The sequence below is a fragment of the Larimichthys crocea genome, chromosome IX (genome assembly GCF_000972845.2).
Source record: "Larimichthys crocea isolate SSNF chromosome IX, L_crocea_2.0, whole genome shotgun sequence".
In the NCBI taxonomy this organism is placed as follows: Eukaryota; Metazoa; Chordata; class Actinopteri; family Sciaenidae; genus Larimichthys; species Larimichthys crocea.
The window spans coordinates 1,667,858-1,686,819 of record NC_040019.1 but is presented as its reverse complement, the minus strand read 5'-3'; the positions used below and the strand labels follow the sequence as shown (position 1 = coordinate 1,686,819).

General features: G+C 39.7%; 2 protein-coding genes across 9 annotated transcripts in view; one reads left to right on the top strand and one right to left on the bottom strand.

Annotated features, from left to right (window-relative positions):
* Positions 1–29: 29 nt before the first annotated feature.
* On the bottom strand, positions 30–7,879 carry LOC104930946 (protein sidekick-2). 3 transcript variants are annotated; one of them, XM_027281946.1, is made up of 16 exons: positions 7,492–7,879; positions 7,273–7,326; positions 6,965–7,021; positions 6,747–6,858; positions 6,495–6,661; positions 6,256–6,401; positions 4,382–4,523; positions 4,206–4,294; positions 3,920–4,127; positions 3,346–3,531; positions 2,995–3,126; positions 2,681–2,836; positions 1,595–1,738; positions 1,422–1,503; positions 1,253–1,334; positions 30–1,169 (listed from the first exon to the last, which is right to left on the bottom strand). In XM_027281946.1, exons 1-16 carry the CDS (start codon positions 7,571–7,573, stop codon positions 714–716), a joined length of 2,295 nt encoding a protein of 764 aa, XP_027137747.1. In that variant the 5' UTR covers positions 7,574–7,879; the 3' UTR covers positions 30–713. The 3 variants fall into 3 exon arrangements, with proteins under 3 accessions (XP_027137747.1, XP_027137748.1, XP_027137749.1); XM_027281947.1 differs by having other exon boundaries at positions 6,965–6,983; positions 7,492–7,878; XM_027281948.1 differs by having other exon boundaries at positions 6,965–6,980; positions 7,492–7,878.
* An 8,337-nt stretch (positions 7,880–16,216) lies between these two features.
* mast4 (microtubule associated serine/threonine kinase family member 4) overlaps positions 16,217–18,962 on the top strand; it is a 92,230-nt gene continuing 89,484 nt past the window's right edge. For 2 of the 6 annotated variants that reach the window (XM_019264952.2, XM_027282307.1), the window contains exon 1: positions 16,218–16,825. In XM_019264952.2, the coding sequence (XP_019120497.2) occupies positions 16,628–16,825 (198 nt within the window). In that variant the 5' untranslated portion in view covers positions 16,218–16,627. Of the gene's footprint in view, positions 16,826–18,962 lie in introns of all 6 variants that reach the window. The other 4 variants (XM_019264957.2, XM_019264950.2, XM_027282308.1 and 1 more) reach the window with 3 other exon arrangements.

Below are 18,962 nucleotides of genomic sequence, written 5' to 3'. Positions count from 1 at the left end.
GAGATATTTACCGTATACACAGACAGATTTTGTACCGTAAATGTTTGTTTATATACCTGAACTGAATCAACAGAAAAGCCGCATCTTTGTATAAGCCACATTCAAAGCGTGGGGAAAAAAAGTAGCGGCTTATAGTCCGGAAAATACGGTAGTTGCTTTGGTTTCAACGTTTCCTCGGATTGTCCATGTTAGCTCACTTACACACTTAAATAAAATGGAGCCATCATTAATGTCGGTAATTAATACATCTGCTGTGATAGGCTTACGTTTGGTATACAGATTCATGTCCCCCTGAGGATGAATCACATCCCCTGACTTCAACATCTTGGGCCACCACCAGTCCTTCCGTGACCAGTCACGGCCTGTAAATACATTTTCATGTCATGTTTTCATGAGGTATTGAGAGTTACAGATAAAAATAACATACTGTATGTTTAAGAATATATATCAAGCGATAAAGCAGAGATTAAGTTCAAGTACTTGTGTTAGAGAAGTAGTATTTTTGTCAGTTTGAAATAAACCTAGAGCTGTAGTATTGCTATTGATTAAGACTAAATAAATTCATGGTGTTGCCTTGGAACACATGCAAACAGTCCGACAGCCTCTCATGGTGAACCCCTGCATCCTGAGGACTGTCAGAGAATTCATATGATTCAAACATTCATGGATAGTAATTGTGACGGTCCTGATTTCTTGACTCTTCCAAACCGTTTTCACAAAATCGTGCTCGTGCCCTCAATGTCCAACATCGGACTGGCAATGATATGCCTAATATAGTCCTGTCCTGCTTTCATCACGGTAAAGTCTGTCCCCGCTGGTTTGCTTTCTTCAGTAACTGATGTATTCGCCGGCTGAGGCACCCCCTGCTGAAACATTTCCATTGTCGTATATCCACTTGGAAAGGCAGAAGTCTGTTGGTCTGTCCGATGGATGTCCAGGATTGTTTCTGCATTAATGTCAGGTAGGATATCTCCGCTTGAGTCTTCGTTGTCTCTTTGGATCCAGTTGCAAGTCATTTGCGCTGAGTCGTCCTCATCCACTGAGGCACGGAGAAGTGGCAGCATCGATGGCAATGTACTAGCGGGGTTCACGTCTTCTTTCGCAACTATCTGAAGACTATTAGTATCCCATTCTTCAGCCTTCAGAGTGTTGATGGACTTAAGTAGTTCCTGAGTGAAGCGAAAACAGTTTAATCTGCAGCACTGTCTTTGACTAGATTTAACTTTTTTGTTTGAAAAGCACAGGTACTTACCACTTCACAGGGTCTTTCTATTTTCTGCATTGCATTGCTCTTTCCTGGGTTTGGTATGCTCGGCCACAAAATTGCCTTTCCTCTAAATAAGGTAAGCAGAGTAAGTATTTAGTCATGTTAAAAATAGCTGACAGCTTGCTCAATGTACATGCAAGAGTCAGGACTGTACCTTTTTATCAGCGGGGTTCCAAATATCAGCACAAAAGCCACAACTGCAGAGACTATGATGATACTATTCATGTTAGAATATCCTGAAAAAAGGCATAAAATACTCAGTAAGTAAGGATGTATCTTTTGATGCATGATGCTTTGATGAGTCACGATTAAAAGTAGTTTGATTACCATGATACTTTGTTTTAAAGAGGATTGCTTGGCTTCGTTCTCCCTCTCCCGCTCGGGTGAAACCTGCGATTTGGATTTCGTATGCGGTGTCACTTCTCAGGCCCGTCAGTTCATAGCTGTTTTCCAGTGGATCCACTGTAACATCTGCAATCAAAGAGTGACAGTTTTCAGCATATTACAAATGCAACTTGGACACGTCTGCTTTAAAGATGATCATCATGATCCCCAGAGGATAAATCCTTGGTGATCCCAAGGATTGACTTTCCCACTAGTAGCACTTTTTACTCATGCAGTTAAGAAATCTCAACATCTACCAAATAGATTGCCACGACTTTTTGTGCAGGCATTCATGGTTCCCAGATGATAATCCGACCTTGCTGATTCCCTTTGATGATAATCATGGTCTCCAGAGGATGAATCCTTGGTGATCCCAAGGATTGACTTTCCCCGTAGCGCTTTTCACTCATGCAGTTAAGAAATCTCAACATCTACCAAATAGATTGCCATAAGTTTTTTGTGCAGACATTCATGGTTCCCAGATGATAAATCTGACCTTGCTGATTCCCTTTGTGGGTTTAAATGAAATATCTAATATCTAACCCTAACTATTGGACCTGTTGAAGTGAAATTCGGTATACTCATTCCCTGTTCAACTCAGGATAAAGTATTTGGTGATCCCCTGGCTGGACAACTCTTTGGCACCAATATTAGTAGTAGTATGCCAACGTGTAAGTGGGCGTGTAAGTGTGCTGACATTAGCACTTAACTCAAAGCACCACAGTGCAAAACTACAACCTCACATAGCTGTAGACTCTTAAGAGCTTTTCACACTAAAGTCAGCCCAGGGCCAAAAGCATTCTTAGGCTTAGCTCGAGGCTTTCTAGCTCTTCACAGTTTGAAACAGAACCAAAGTTGTACATTAGTGTTAATCGTACCTCCCTGGGCTTCGGTTAAACCTGGGTTGACATTGTGTGTCAATTTCTCAGTCTGAATTTTGCAGTTAAAACTTTGATTTGTATTAAAGAACGACCTGAAATAAACATGTATTTTATGTGTGAATGACTTAGTTTAAAGCGTAATGCTTACTTCTCTCTATCCCCCTGTGGTGATACTCGGAGTAGTAGATGACGTAACCCAGCAGGAAACCTCTGATGTCTTCCTCTGGGATGGACGACCACTGCAGCACCAGTGAATTCAGCGTTGCGTTGTAGCAGCTGATGTTTGTCGGAGCGCTGACAGGAGCTTTGGGGCATTAGGGAGGTGAATTGTTAGTGTGTGGGCACCAAGAATGCCAGACATTCATGGTACCCAGAGGATGAATAACAACTTTTCCTCTAGAGCCATCATCTGGTCAAAATTTAAATGTTTCCAATCGGAAAGGAAGAAGGCCTGTGACTTACATCCTTCAATGAAGTAGAACTGCGTTCTCCCGTAGGTGCTCTCACTGTTATTGATATGCTTCATGTTGCAGGTGTCCTTGTTTGGTCGTCTGTGCAGAGTGAGGCTGTATCTCTTGTAAGGCTCCAGAGGCTCTGCGTGTTTAAAATAACCCAATGGATTATCTCAGAGGCTGGAAAAATGAATATATATGTACCAAAACCATCTCTGTCTCCCAGTTCTGTTTGCATGCTGCTTAATTGCATCAGCAAGCATCCGTTATGTTTTCTTCCAACCATATTTGGCAGAACCATTTAGTAGCATGTAAACAGAATTTCTAGAGGACAGAACAGAACTTATGAATATTTCCGCACCTGGTAAAGGTGATAAGGTCCTGTGGTTGTGTTTATTCTCATAGAAGGACTTGCACTGCGCTTCATGTCCCTTCGTCATCCACTCCGCAGAATAGCAGACGTATTTTTTGATGAGATCGTCTTTCCAGTAGATAGTAATAGATGTATTGCTGTGAACTGTCACGTCCACCTTCCCAGCTTCCATAGCTGTGAGGACAAATTCATAATAATCATTGAATAATCGTTATAAAATCAGATTAACGCACAGTTAAAGGTCCCATATTTAACACTTTTCTGATGCTTTATAATAATGTTTTGATATGATGATATATTAGTAGTTTCAAACACTAAAAACCATCTCCACGAGACTCGAAGAACTCGAGTTTTTGTCTCTCATCAGTATTAATGAGCCTCTTTGGCGGTAACTGTATAGTTTTCCTCCTCACAGCTTATTTAAAGCACAGTTTCTGAATACAAAACGACTAAACCGACTAAGCGATACTATGCGCATTACATATTACTACTTTCTGATAAACTTATATTATCTAAAAGTACCTGTCTTCCTGAGAAGTCACTGCAGCCACTACATACTCACTGAGCTCGTCGTCACGCTGTGGTATTATCTGTCTCAGTGCCGGGGAGGTGCTGGCGCTGTTGAAGGCGCTGATGTTGAGATGATAAGCTGAGTGAGAGAGAATCAGCCTGATCTCAGGATGACTGGTGTTCATGCGCTCACGTGGGGGCTCCCCAGATGCTTTCCCAATGGTCACATAGAAGCCTTCATGCAGCTGTTTAGCAGGAAACTAACAAACAGTAACATCAATTATAGCTGCACAGAAGACACATTCACATTCAGGATACTTTTCAAAAAATGCATTTACCTTCCAGGTTATAGAAAGCAGCCGGGTGCCTTTTCTCTCTGCAATGTCGGTGTCTTCAAGGCGGACAATGACGGGCTGCGTAGTCAACTCTGTGAGAGATCATCTCATGACATTAACGCAACAAATCAAAGCTGACTTATTCAGTTAAAAACCAATAAAGCGGAAATCAAACTGACCTGGTGGGACAGTGTAGACTTCGCTCCATGGACACTGTGTGCATTTATCACTGGTGACACACTGTATCTGCACATTGTAGACCAGTGAGGAGTCCAGATTCTCCACTGTGTATTCCTTTCCGATTTGGCATTGCATGGGTAACTGTGAGCAACGTAGAAATGACTGAATGAAGCAGGAGAGAATAATCCGAGATATTAATAGACACAGACATTCTAGTTTTACTCATCATGAAGAACATTACTCAGCTGGTGACAATGTCTTCTGTAGCTCTGGAAGGAGCTTTATAACTTCAGGGTTATATCTATACTAGCGTTGTGGCTTGAGGAATGGCAGCGTTGGTCCACCACTTTGGACCAGACTGAAATATCTCAACAGCTATTAGATGTGTTATGGAATTTTCTATCCTTAGATTACCTGAAGTTACGTGTGGGCCTTGAGGTCCTCAGCAGTATTAGTTGTTTGGCTTTGACTAGGTGCCAGTCTATCTCAACACTGTGGTGGCCAGGGTCGAAGAGACCTGTTGCTGCCTTCATAGACATAATAGAGAGCTGCCGTTGACGGTCCAATCTGCGCCTCCAGATTAGAATATGCTGACAATAACACCTACATGGGTAAAGACATTCTCTTTGACTTATTCTGGGCGTATAGTATTTGTCTATCCACCAGAGTTCGGCAGAATGTGAGACCGACTCAGGCACTTCTGATGAACTTTGAGAGTGTCTCTAATTCTCCTTGGGCCAAGCGTCAATAAATAATACAACATAAGACATCAGAGGCTGCTGAACACTTTCTTCCTTCCTGACCTCACCATTGACCTTTGACTTCAGCAATTTCTCCACAACAAGATGGATTGGCATGAAACTTTTGTGTAGACATTCATGGTCCCCCGAGGATAAATCTGAATGATATTTCAACATCTGGATGAATTTTGATGCAAAATCTCTACCACCACAATGATGTTTCACCGCCAAGTTAATATTTCTGGTCCAACTTCTGAACAGATAACCACAAAACTCCTCTCGTAGATAGCATCTGGATTTATTTATTTTATTATTATTATTGTGCTGTTGTGATTGAGCATGTTTGTTGTGTTCTCTGATTCCGGATGTACGGCCAATTGAAGCATTAAAACTATTATTCTACTATATTCTGCAGGCATGGACCACACATTCAAATATATATCCCAAAGCCACTGTAGTGGCAAAAAGAGTCCGAGGGGTCAAAGGGTTGTTTTATTTTTAACGTCTCATCCTGTTTTTATTTTGGCTTGAAATACAGTAGATCTGTTCCTGGCAAGCAAGAATAACCTTTCAGAACTTTGCCTTTTTACCTTATTTGATCACCTCAATGACAGCAAGAGAGTGTGAAAATATGTCTTAACCATGTCTTCTTTTTGAAAGAAATAAGGGTCCACAGAGTGCCAAGTCACAGAGAGAGAGAGAGCAATAAACTGAGGCTGAGGTTAGTCAGCGTGGCCTCCGTCACCTGCAGGTCTATGGCAACATGTCATTTGCAGACTGATCGCTGCAGCAGCTACACTACATCACTGAGGGGTTGGTGCATATGTCTACTTTATATAAAATGACATTAAGACGTGATTATGCCTGCATGAAACCTGTATATCAACAAAAACAGTGAATCCTGCAATCTCCACTGCAAACCCAAATCTACACCAACTCTCTAACTACGTAGTTTAGGATCTAAAAAAGTATGAGGAGTTAGTTTCAATCCAGATTCAAAGATGTACAGTTACTCTACTGAAGTTACTAACTCAGGTCTTTGTTGATTGCAATGAAGACTTTAAAACTTCACCTGCTGTTCTAAAATCTCGAAAAGATATTTCATGTTAAATGATCAAAACTTTCATACTGACCTCGCTCCACGAAAGGTTGTCCAGTGCTTTATATCTCACAGAGTAATACTCAACGACCTTTCTGTCCTCCTGTTGCCAGCTCACATTCACAACTAGTCTTCCAGCATGGCGGCTAAAGGACGCATTATAAGGAGGACCACACCGGACTGAAATATAAAACAAAAAATAAATCAAATTCACTTGAGCTCAGATCAGATTTATCATGAAGAGGAGGGAAGTACAAAGAAACGTGGACTTACACAAACTGTTTGGTGAACCTCTGAAAACTGCTTTGGTGCAATTTGTTGACTTGCTGTTTTCAAAAACCTGCACGGTCATGTTGTATTTGTCCCATATTCTGATCTCTTGAGACATGTCAGTGATGTTGATGTGAACTTTGCAAACTTTATTTCTTGTCGTAGGGGTACTGGTTTTAAGAAATTAGATAAAAAATCATTACAGTATATATATATATTAGCTTGATATTCAAGAAGAAAACTGATGGCACTCACTGTTGTTGTATGATGAGTGTGTGCGTCTTGCCGTGGTTTCCAGGTTTCCACACACAAGTTTTTTTACCAGGTGAACTCTTTTTACCAAAACAATCTAAATCATGGACTCCATCTAAAAACAAAAAAAGTAATAATGAAGAGTAAAAATAACTTTTTTTTTCCCCCTTCACCTCAACCTGATGATTCAATTTAAGATGACTCAGATGTGCGATGATTACCTGGGTGAATCCCGCACTGCTGATATTTGAGAGAAATGTTCATTGACTTGCAACTCACTGGAACAAAATGTGAATATGGAGTGAAACTAGATCATGGCCACAAAGAATGGTTTGTCTTTCAGTGGAAAAAAAACACTAAATATGATACCACTTTTATCTTATGGTAGGAAATGTATTTCATGATTTTTGTCAATACATCAAAGGAAATACATCAATAAAAACTATCCAGTTATCAGACACGAGAAATTGCTGATATATGAGTTGTGGTATGACGAGTTATTAGCTGACAAAAAGTAAAATAAGCGTACCTGAAGATGCTTGAACGCGAGACGAGAGCGTAGTGTCATAAGCAAGGATTAGACCTTCAATGTGAACAACAGTTTGTCTTAAAAGCTGAACAGAAGAGCTGTTTGACAGATATACAAAACTCAACTTTATAGCTGATTTAAGGCACTACAAAGAAGAAATGAATATAAAAGACGTAACATAATAGTACAATAGTAACAGAAGATAAAGACAAGACTTACCAATGATAAAGAAATATGAACGTCTCCCATGTGAAGAACTCTTTAGGTCTGAAAAGTCTAACTGAGATCCACTGCCAACCATGTCGCCTGGCACAGAGAGACTGAAACCACCAACAAAAGAAGAAACAACAAAGTGGGTTTATGACAATCTCACACCCACAATCAGCCACTGCTGCCATTCACAGTCACACAGACACACACGGCCGCTGCTCACTGAGTGTGAACGAGAAGGAAATATTTTGAGGAGTTATACGCTCAGCGTGTCGGGGCGGGGACACGTTTGTGACACAGTTCACAGGATTCATAGAGACAGACAGAACTGTCATCTGCTTGTGTACTTCTTCTTTTTTAGACCTGCTCAGCCCAAACAAAACAAGAGGCCTGGCTGTAAACCAACTCTGCACATGGTTGTTTGTCTGAATGAAAATTTCTCTCTTTCTCTGATCAGTTACTGAAAACAAGCTCTCTCTGTCTCTCTCTCGGGTTCAACGTGACTCAAAGTACGAAGACAAATGACTTTTTGACTTCTTTGATTTCAGGAACTCTTCGTGTTTGTGTTGCTTTCAAAGAACTGAGCTCATTTTTGCTTGAAAGTGACAGATTTGTGCTCAAAAATCACGTGTTTCTCATGTTTCATTTCGGATCAGAGGTGGACTAGATTGATTGAAGTGTTTCAGAGAGTTGAGAATCGCTCCCTACGGTTTTCTAGTGAAGTGAATGTTGTTTTGTTTTTTGGATTTTTTTTTTTTTTTTAGAAAACTGTAGTGGAAAGAAAATGTAGGTTATCGTAGTGAGAGTGCACCGTGTCGAGTTTGTCGTGGTTATTTTCAACTGCGCGTGGATGTCCTGATTCACTGCACGCACAACACATACTGCAACGCACGGACAATTAGTGCAAGAAAAATAAACATTTCAGTGTTTTATATTCAAAATTTGTACTGTTTTTAATTATGTTAAAAGAGAAGAATGAGCAAGCAACATGCAAACATCAAACATGTATTTAAAGATCCCCTCCATGCATATTTTAACGCTAAAAAAGTAAACTTCTCTTTCTTTTCCATCATTTGATTGAATCTATGAATATATTTTAATTTCGAGAATGTAATCACTCTGCACAGTGTGAAGTAACAGTCACCAAAATACAGTTTGAGTGGAGTCAACTCTTTTATTTAATTTAAAGCGATATATATAGAGTTTAATTTATAATATATATAATATATACAAAGTGTCAGGAACAACTGCTCATACTGTTCATATTGTATATACTTAAAGCAACCTGCTACACTACTTCTACTCATTTCAGCGCCCGTCATACCGTCTACAAACGTCATTGTTGTTCATATCTGTGTATTTACATCAACCGGATCAATAAAAGTGATCCTGACTCTGATGTGCGTCGGTTGAAAGATTGCAGATTTCTGCGTTCATGCTGTGGGTGTGAAAAACACTGCGTACTGTGTGAGACCACCGGTGACTCAAATACTCACCCTCCGTTTCCAGTGAAAGGTCACAGGATTAATCACAGAAAAAGGACGGTGCACTTTTTTTTTTTTACCAAAAGTGAACACATCCTCAATTCGTGGAGACTAGCAAACTGAGAGTGGACAATCTTTTTGTGCGGCCGTTAAAGTTGTGAAAAATTATTTGCATATTCATAGTTTCTGGATATTTAAATGATATTTAAAAAAGGATGATGATTAATTTGAGTCCAAAATGAATAAACAAATCATGTCAGACACAGATTATTATTTCAAGCAAATGTCAAGAGATGGAAGTTTGAGAGCATTTCTTGTCCTTGTAGGGGGATTTAGTTTGATTTGTGAGTTCCTCTATTAAAAATGTTTTTTCTCATAAATCTACTTCCTATAATCGCACACAGTATGGATTTTTTTTTTAAACATTCAAGGCCGGGCAATGCACCCCGCTCCCCTAACTGGGCTGTAGTTCTCAGCCGTATGAGAAGATGGTATGGTGTGACTGGTGAAGGACGTTTTAGCAAAATGATACAACCCAAAGTAACAACAGCAACGACAAGTATGCACTTACGCGTTGTCATATTTTAAGACAGAGAAGCAGAGAGACATTGCGTCCTTTAAAGCTGCATGTTCCTCTCTCTGTTAGACACACAGGAAGCTCAGTTCTCACCTCACTGACTTCAGTTCGTACAGTTAAACACCAAGACTGACGTTTATCACCGTCTTGATCTCGCCACTGCAAATGAGCTCTTCTCCAGCTGTAGAGTGTGAGAGTGAACCATCATCTTTGTAAAGCTTCTGCCCATGCCTGAAGCCCATGCAGGCCTCTCGAGAAGCCATTTTCTTGCTGACGACGTGCCTATACCTCAGAAATGTTCTGCTGGAGGTGTTCGCGGTATTGAGATTAGGGGAACTGATACTGACAAAGACACGTTCGTAATCAAAAGAAGTGATTAAAATTGGTAAAAAGAACATTTCAAAGATCCTTACCACAGGAAATTAATTTCCGCTAAACAAGTAAATGCCTGCCTACTCATGTTTTTCTCACATGTAAATTTCCCCACCTTTACCCTTATCATCCCGAAGATCAGCAGTGTGTTATAACTCACTTGTGGGCTACGAGAGTTCAAAGATGATGTGGGTTTCTCACATGGTGCTCTGCCAGTGAGCGAGCACAGGATTTAGTAATCGTTTCTACAGTAAGTCGATCATCATCGTCGTCATTTCTTCTGCGTTTACTGTGATACGATGAAATATTCTGCTGGGAAAAGTCAAATCAAGCTCTATTAAAAAGTTGTTAAATAGAAAAAGTTGCTGCATGCGTTTAATGCACAAGGAATTTCGGGCCCCATGACATAAAAAAATCAAACTGTGCAGCTGTTGTCCCCACATCTCTAGGACCTAACTATCCCATCAAAAGCTTCACATAACTCTAATTAATTAAAGGCTTGCAACTGTAGTTCAATACTAGTACTAGCACAATATTTACTGCTGGTGATTTGTACATGCATGCAGGTCTGCATACAGTCTGCAGTGCAGTTCACTATTTGATGCAAGATTCAAAGCCATCGTAAAAATGTGCTAAAGGACATTTTTATTACAGTATCAATGTATTTTTATTGTTAAATTTCAAAATGGAAAATTCTCTTAAGATTAATGAACGATTAAAAACTTAAAGATATATTACATTTTCAATCATAATAAATTAACATCATCCTCTCAAACAATAAAAAATTTTGAACTTAGCTGCACATATGACAACTATATTTTTTGGGGGCCTCTGTCAGTCGTGGGCCCTAACTTTTCCCCCCTGTACGGCGCCCCTGGGTTTGTGTTTTTACAGATTAGTGAAGACGGCTGCACGAGTTCTCGTGCCTTTGACCACCTGTTCCCATCTGAAGTGACTTCCTGATGGTCTGAACTGCGAGGCGAATTCTCTGTAATCATGTTATCAAGATCAGCGTGCGTCCTGATCGGCAGTTATCATGAACGTCTGTTCCCCTTTATTTGGCATTCAGTTGACACCTCGCCCAACGAGCACTGAGTCTGTCTGTGCAACCTTTTTTAAGATCCCACAGCCACTGTGACAAACGTTGCTTGTTGTGTAACAGGACTGCACATTTACCATGTTTGTGCCTCTAGAAATTTGTTCCTATACACCTTAGACTACTTCTAACAATAAACTTCTAAAAGAGTCACCTTGTAGTTCGGTCCAAGAATAGCAACTGTTTTATATTTTTGTTGCATGTTACTTTCAAGCTTCTGCACAAAAAATGGCGTGCTTGTTAAGGTGTTAAAAAGTTAAAATCAACAGCCGAGGGGAGGGTGCATGTTTGGTTGTCAGTGCTATCAACGAGAACACATGATGATCATGAGCTCAGCCTCTTTTCATCGACATCAGCGAACAGTACCCTCCAGTGGAGAGTCTATGTGCTGCCTAACCTGTATGAAACATTTAAGAGAGAGACAGACAATGCATGTGCATCTCACTCTCAGTTTATATTTCAAGATATGCGTTCATAAAGACGGACGTAACATTTAGTCAGGAGCATTTTCATCAAAGAATCTCGGTACAAAAGCAAAACAGTCACACTAAGAACAGCAGTTACTTTCACGTGTTTTCCAAAACTGCTTTGTGACTAATAGCTGGAACCAAGACAACCAAAATAAAAATGTCACAGTGACCGAAGGGCATTTACACCGAGCCGTTTGATGCTGCTCAGAAAGTCAGAATGAACCTCATAAGCGTTGTTTCAGTCAGTCAAACCTAACGAGAAAAAGGTGTAGAAAGAAAGAGAGTTTGATTCAGCAGCTGGATGGAGGTCAAAATAAACTTTAAAACAGATTCAGAGACTGACAAAAGCTGAGTGAGGTTTGTGTTGACGGTTCAGTGGCAGAGGAAACATGTCAATCATTCATTTGATTCAGTAATTATACATAATTACACGTGATTATGTCGACTGACACCTCTAACCCAAGCAAACGCCTACTGCGCCTTGGCAGACATTTGCAGTAAGCTGATGTTTAATGTTCACCGTCACCGTCTGACTTCAGCGTCCTCACACGTCTTTAGTTTTGCAGTCGTAAAGAAATTAATGTCATAACAGGATGATGTTGCTGGATGAAATTCATCTTGAACATGAACGTCTGTGCACAGTCAGTTCATGGCAATCCACGGTGAAATCCAAACGGCCTCATGGTGGTGCTAGAAGAAAAGTCAGGGGATCACCAGCTGGCTGGGAACAACAATGCAAAAGATTTTTTCACCTGAGCGTCCAGTAAATATAGAGAGATATTAAGATATGTAGAGATATGTGACCTAATAATAACTCTGACCTGCTGATGGCGCTACGAGAAAAGTCAGAGTTACTAAAGCCAGTAGAGTACTTACAAGTTTCCTGAAATGATGTTTGAATACGCAAATGAGGATCTTATTAAAAATGCGATCATTTGCAAATATTCTAGGAACAGAAATCTGAACTCCGGATGAACCCAAGTTCAAAATTCTTGTTTCATCCTGTTCACATATTAGAACAGAAGAAGAATATTGGATATTTCTTTTTTGTCGCTCCAGGTTTTTATGGATAAATTGTTCAATAAATCAGACTATGAATGATATACGAACAAACCCCTCTGTAAAAACCTTCGAATATTAGATATGAATATAACTGGAAGGTTTGGTGTATGTAAGTGCTGCTGAAGTCGAGATTCCTGTCGCAGGGCATAGACTAATAATCATCATTTAACTTCCCCAGTAGATTATGTACAGCATACAAATGAGATATTATCCACTTCTACTTTAACTTTTGGTGAATTTAGGAGAAATCTACAGATGCAAATAGACGTAGTGAAGTCAAATAAACACCAAAATATGTAATTTGGGTGTTTTGTCCTTAGAATTTTGGAAGGAGACACGTTATAGAAGCAACATCTCAGATTTGATTGAAATCTCAACCTCACGATGGCACTAAAGGAAAAGTTGGGGCATCCCTAAAAAGTCAGTAGGATCCATCCTTGAAATTTCTGCCTCACCGTCCTTAAATCTGTTGAGGATCCCAATAATAGTTTATTATAGTATGGTGTTGGGCAGACGTGCAAGCTGGCATTCTACACAGGATCTATCTGAAAGTCAACACTTTCACACGTCAACACCAGATCGCAAACAGGGCTGGGCGTAATTGCTTGACACTCAGTCTGTCTGTTTACTCTCAGGCGCTCAGTGTACCTTGACATAACGTGGTAGACAAAGACTGTGAAAGGAGGAAGCTTTTTTAGGTTCACTGCTTGTGACGTTTAGGCTTTTAACGGTGAGGCCAGAGGGCAGTATGTGCTGTTGACTGTAAACTTGTTTTTGGATAGAGATATGTGCCTCGGAGTTGTACTCCATGTATTGTTGTTTTTAGAATTAATTTATGCAGGGCTTGTGTGTATATTACAATTTAAGGTGTAAACAAGTGAGGGCAACACGATGACAAAAAACAAAGAGAAAGAGCGAAACAGTTCTTGTGTTTTTCAGAATTTACGCTGACTTTGTAACATCTGTCCGGAGGCTACGGATGAAAAATTGCTTCTTTTCTAACTGAAATTGAAGGGGACATACCCTCCCCTGCCCTTGGTGGTCATGAATGCTAATCCATCAACTGAGTGATATGATTAATGTGGTGAGAACTGTTGAGCAAACCAAAAAGTTGATCTCTCTCTCTCTCTCTTTGGGTGTAGCATCTTATGGGTGTGGTACTGTACCAACAAAAGTCAGTACATGATGCATTCACTGTCCTGGGAACTGGTTTAATGAAGATGACTGAAGGGATAATATATTTTCTCTCTTGTTGATCCCGTCCGATGTGTTTACGACCTCAGAGAAAGAAATCGGTCTAACATAAATAATGATCTGTGCAGCAGAGTTTCCCCTCTGTGGCTCCTCTTTCATAAGCAATGACTAAACGGTCAGCTATGTTAAACATTTGGGCCCAAACAACAAGCGAATTCCCATCATTAAACTAGAATATCCTTTTTCCTTTACAGTAATTGTAGACTCAAGTGGGTCCTCTAGTGGTAGCAATGTGCATGATGAGCCCTGCTTATATGTGGGATCATAAAGCTCAGGTATGCTCAGGTATGGAGCCGCTTACCTGGAAGGAAAGCACAACCAATTTCAGACAGCTACTTCCTTTAAAGATAAAACTGTTGTAATCTATTTGGGGAGATGTCTAATGGGCGAGGGCGGAAAAGTATTTAAAAAGATAAACAAATCATCCGCAATGATGTCATGCGATCAGTTAATAGGTCACATAACAAGTTATACTGGCTCAGCCTTGTCAGATGTTTTATTTGTTATTTGAACACCTGCAAATCACATTCATGCAAGTCTTGTCTCTTTGTGGTAGTCTGAAAATGTTTTTATAAGAATAAATCATCATCTTCCTACATGTTGGAAAGAAGCTTTTACTTTTAATTTCCCCCTGGGATTATTAAAGTGTTTCTGATTCTGGTTTGTTTATATCTATTTCTTGTTGAGTTTTCTATGCTGTTCTATTTTTGGCTGGGTAGCAGCAGTGATACAAATTACAGGAAAATAGTCAGAACTTTGACTTTACTTTGGCATGTGTTATTGTCTTGTACCACTTTCTAATCATCGGGATGGAAAAATATTTTCTCAGCTTAATCCAAACAAGATCAATTTGCACATCATGAACCAGAATTAAGCAAAAACAAAAAAAAATCAGTTCTATTGGTTTATATTGATTCCAGTATTTCCAATATAACATTAATATTTGCTTGCGTTTTCCAAGAGCAAGAACATATATCATTTCTCGTTATCTGGATTAGGAAATACAGTCACAACTTTAGAAATGGGTCGAGAATGTGTTAGGAATATTTATTTATCCAGGTGGTGAGAAGAGTCTGAAAGGATTCTTGAAATATCTTCAGAACAGCAGTTCAGAGTGTTTACATGAACATGAGCAGTGGTGGAAAAAGTATTAAGACTCTACAGTGGCCGTGAACATGAACATTTCTTATTTTCAGGTGTTTATACACTAATGAAAACATAGTTGTGGATATTATATTTAATTCCTGTCACTAAATCGCCCCTAGAGGTCAAGTGTGTAGGATTTAGCACCACCTAGTGGGGAGAAGTTGCAGACTGCGACTAAATAAATACTCTCCCACGCCTCAGCCTCTCTTTCCAGGCATGTAGGAAAGAAAAACTCTGGCTGCTTTAATTCACATTAAAAGCAAAAAGCACACATCGAGATCAGAGCCTGGTTTGTCTGCTCAGGGCTACTGTAGAAGAGGACCCGCTCCCTCTGTAGATATTCAGGCAACGAAAACACAACTATTCTTATTTTTTAGGTGATTATACACTAATGAAACATACTAATTAATATCATGTCCAAGTCCTGCCTCCTCCTAAACTCCTAAATCTTACACACTGGACCTTTAAGGTAACATAATAACATAATAATTCTGATTTTCAAGTAATTATACACTTAATAAACATAGTTATGGATAATATATTTAATTTCTGTCAACACATCTTACATACTGGACCTTTAAGGTAACATAAACATAATAATTCTGATTTTCAAGTGATTATACACTCATGTAAACATAGTTATGGATAATACATTTAATTTCTGTTAACAATTCTTACACACTGGACCTTTAAGGTAACATAATAAGATAATAATTCTGATTTTCAAGTGATTATAAACATAGTTATGGATAATATATTTAATTTCTGTCAACAAATCCTGCACACTGGACCTTTAAGGTAACATAATAAAATAATAATTCTGATTTTCAAGTGATTATACACTTAATAAACAAAGTTATGGATAATATATTTAATTTCTGTTAACAAATCTTGCACACTGGACCTTTAAGGTAACATAATAACATAATAATTCTGATTTTCAAGTGATTATACACTCATGTAAACATAGTTATGGATAATATATTTAATTTCTGTCAACAAATCTTACACACTGGACCTATAAGGTAACATAAACATAATAATTTGGTAATTTTCAAGTGATTATACACTCATGTAAACATAGTTATGGATGATATATTTAAATTCTGGACCTTTAAGTTTAATTTCAGTTGACTTTAATGTTCTCCCTCTTGTTTCAGGTGACTGTAATAACCTTGCCTCACACTTGAACACATGCACATACCTGATTAAGACGGTCTGTCTGTTTGGTTTGTTTGGCACGGGCTGTGCTCTGATTGGCCGTCGCTTGCACGTTGTGGGCGTGTTTTGCGTTGTGGTGTTGCGGTGCTTGTGCACACTCGGTGCGTTGTGAAAGTCAGTGACAACATGGAGACACGCTCCCTGGGAAAGTAAGGAGACACACTGAGTGCAAACAACTTTTACCTGAGGAGAGAGGAGCCTGGCGTTCACCTGAAACAGTGTCGGTAAATGTTTCAACATCAAAGACTTTGAACAACGTCGTTTTTTTTTTTTTTTTTTTTTTTTGCTACGTCAGAAAATACCCTTTTATGGGCTCGCGACTCCTAACGACCATGAGCTCACCGGACAGGTGCGTGGACAGGTTAATTAACGGCGACGTTTTGTTTTGACGTTCGCACCTGAATGGAAAGGTGTGTTTTGCTCAGAAATATAATTTAAAAATTAATAATAATTAAAAAAAAACATGGAGCAGGAGCGTTTTCTGGCGTGTGGTGAAAGTCAGTCGTCGTCAGGTTCACACACCTTATCCGAGGGAGAGGAAGAAATAACGGCTGTGATGGACGTGAACGCTCCGGGAGATGGAGAGGATGGTCACAACTCCACCGAGGTGGAGGAGGTGGAGGAGGAGGAGGAGGAGGAAAGTGAGGACGAGGACGAGAAGGTAAACACAACATGAGGTGCAGATTAAAAAATGTGTCTTTGCTTTGCATACACACAAACTTTAAGTAACAGAAATACACCCAGGCGTGTCACTAATCCCTAGAGAAGCTCATGTGAAGGCTGTAAACTCATTACTCTCGCCTCCTGCTGTCTAAATATTTGCAAACACCTGCATGAGCTTCTTGCCTCAGCTCATGTTTTCTCAGTCTAAGTATAATTCATGCTGCTCTGACTTCCATCCAGTACAAGTCATGCTCATCCTGCAGGATTTCCAGCACAGTGTCTTGATTTCCTCAACTGTACCTCTTTTTACATTCAAATCTAAGAGCTTAGCGTCACATTCTCCGAGAAATGAAATGAAACACCACAGAAGGTTGTTTTAACAATCCTTAAAGACTCTTCTGAACCAAAAACATCCCATCTGCTGCACGGAAAGCCAAGTCGCACCTATTTTTCCTCATGCAAACGGAGATGGAAGCCCGAGACTACCTTTATGTTAGTGTTTAATTTGTGCAACATGAACCAAACATTAAAATCCAGCTAAGCCCAGTGCAGTCTAGATGAAGGTTATTATTACGGTTACGGTTTTTGGCTTTGCTTCAACTTTTTCCAGTTCGTTTGGAGGCTGCATTTAGAACTCCACTGCATTTCAACGTGAGTTGTTCCTCACACTTTGTCCACCCCATTTCATATCAGCGAGTGTAGACTAAATATTAGAAGCAGCCGCAGCTTCAGCAGCTTCAGCAGCCTCCAAACGAACCGTAAAGTTGAATCAAAAGCGACAAATCCGAACTTGACGACCTCCCTGAAGGCAGGATTAACCACGGGAGGCTGTTGTATTAGACTTTTCTATCCAATAGTGTATATTTTATGGAATGGCATGTTAATATTTGGTTGTGTTTTACACATGCATTAGGAAATGCAACTTGAATCTTTCTCATTGCACAAAAAAGGGAGTATGTTTTCACCCAGGTTGTTGAAATATTCTCTAAAGACTCTGGAAGTGTCGTCCTAACAGCAGCGAGTGTTGTTAAAGATCATCGGGAGGTTTATGTTTCAGAAGATCAGATGTTAAGCTCCGTAAATCCTAATTTAAAGGTAATACACGCACAAACCAGAGGCTTGGATCTTTGAGAAGAACAGCGCAGTTGTTGTGTTTATTCAGGAAACAGATGGGGGGAAAATGAGGAAGACGAAATTCATGTCTCAGCCTTTTATTTTATACAATTTACATGAATGCATTTGCAGACTGGTTTGACTGGCTCTTATTTCTTTTTAAAAAGCCTGGTGCTTACAAAGGTGTGTTTGAGAATCGAAGCACTTGCCTTGACCTATAAACCGAATCATAATATCATGCACCATGACTTCATGCTGTAGGTGTGGCTGACTGTCATCTCTCATTGAGTCCAAAACAAGCAGTGGGAGAATACAGAAACTTGTGCAACGTTAGTCATCTATTACCCCACGACTTCTTCCACATGCAGCGGTACAGGAGTAGTTGAAATAGTTGACTGCTTTTTGGCGTGACAAACTCTTCTGTCATGATTTTAAAAAACTGACTAATCTCTTTGTCATGTCATGGAAGTTGGGAATTCACAAACATGAGGAGAAACCAAAAGCACGATTTAACACGTTTAATTGTTTCTTTGCCTCTCCATGTTGTGACTGCTAAATCAGACTCTCCTTGCGTGCGTGCACCGACCTCCCGTCAAACTTACCCCCAGGGGTGGTGTCATGTTTGCCAACACTGGTGCTCAACTAATTTGGTTCGTCTGAATAACAGATCAGTCGCTTATTAGAGCTGAGATATCACAGGCGAGGTGACTGGTGTCTTATTTCAATCTCACTTTCTGGAAGCTGTTCTACACTGTTCAAAATGCACAATTTATATCTGAATCCAATGTTTTACCCCCTTGTTTTAGGTGGCATGTGTAACATAATAAGGAGAAATAGTTTGACTGAGGTTAAACCTGATATAAAGAGACTTTAAAAGCCAGAGAGAGCAGCGAGCACGCGTTGGATGAACCCTGTGTCCTTTTCCCATGATCGCTTTGAAATGTCAGTTGGAAGTTCATTTAAAACCAGTGACCTCTTTTACGCCGGTCACAGAAGAGGAGCTGTAATATGACCCCGTTATA

What these genes read in the sequence shown, in the direction of transcription:
- LOC104930946 (XM_027281946.1), bottom strand. Translation starts at nt 7,573, where the DNA reads ATGGTTGGCAGTGGATCTCAGTTAGACTTTTCAGACCTAAAGAGTTCT. An exon ending in GGAACCCCGCTGATAAAAAG is followed by an intron (nt 1,335 to 1,421) that starts GTACAGTCCTGA and finishes TACCTTATTTAG; the next exon opens with AGGAAAGGCAATTTTGTGGC. An exon ending in TAGAAAGACCCTGTGAAGTG is followed by an intron (nt 1,170 to 1,252) that starts GTAAGTACCTGT and finishes CGCTTCACTCAG; the next exon opens with GAACTACTTAAGTCCATCAA.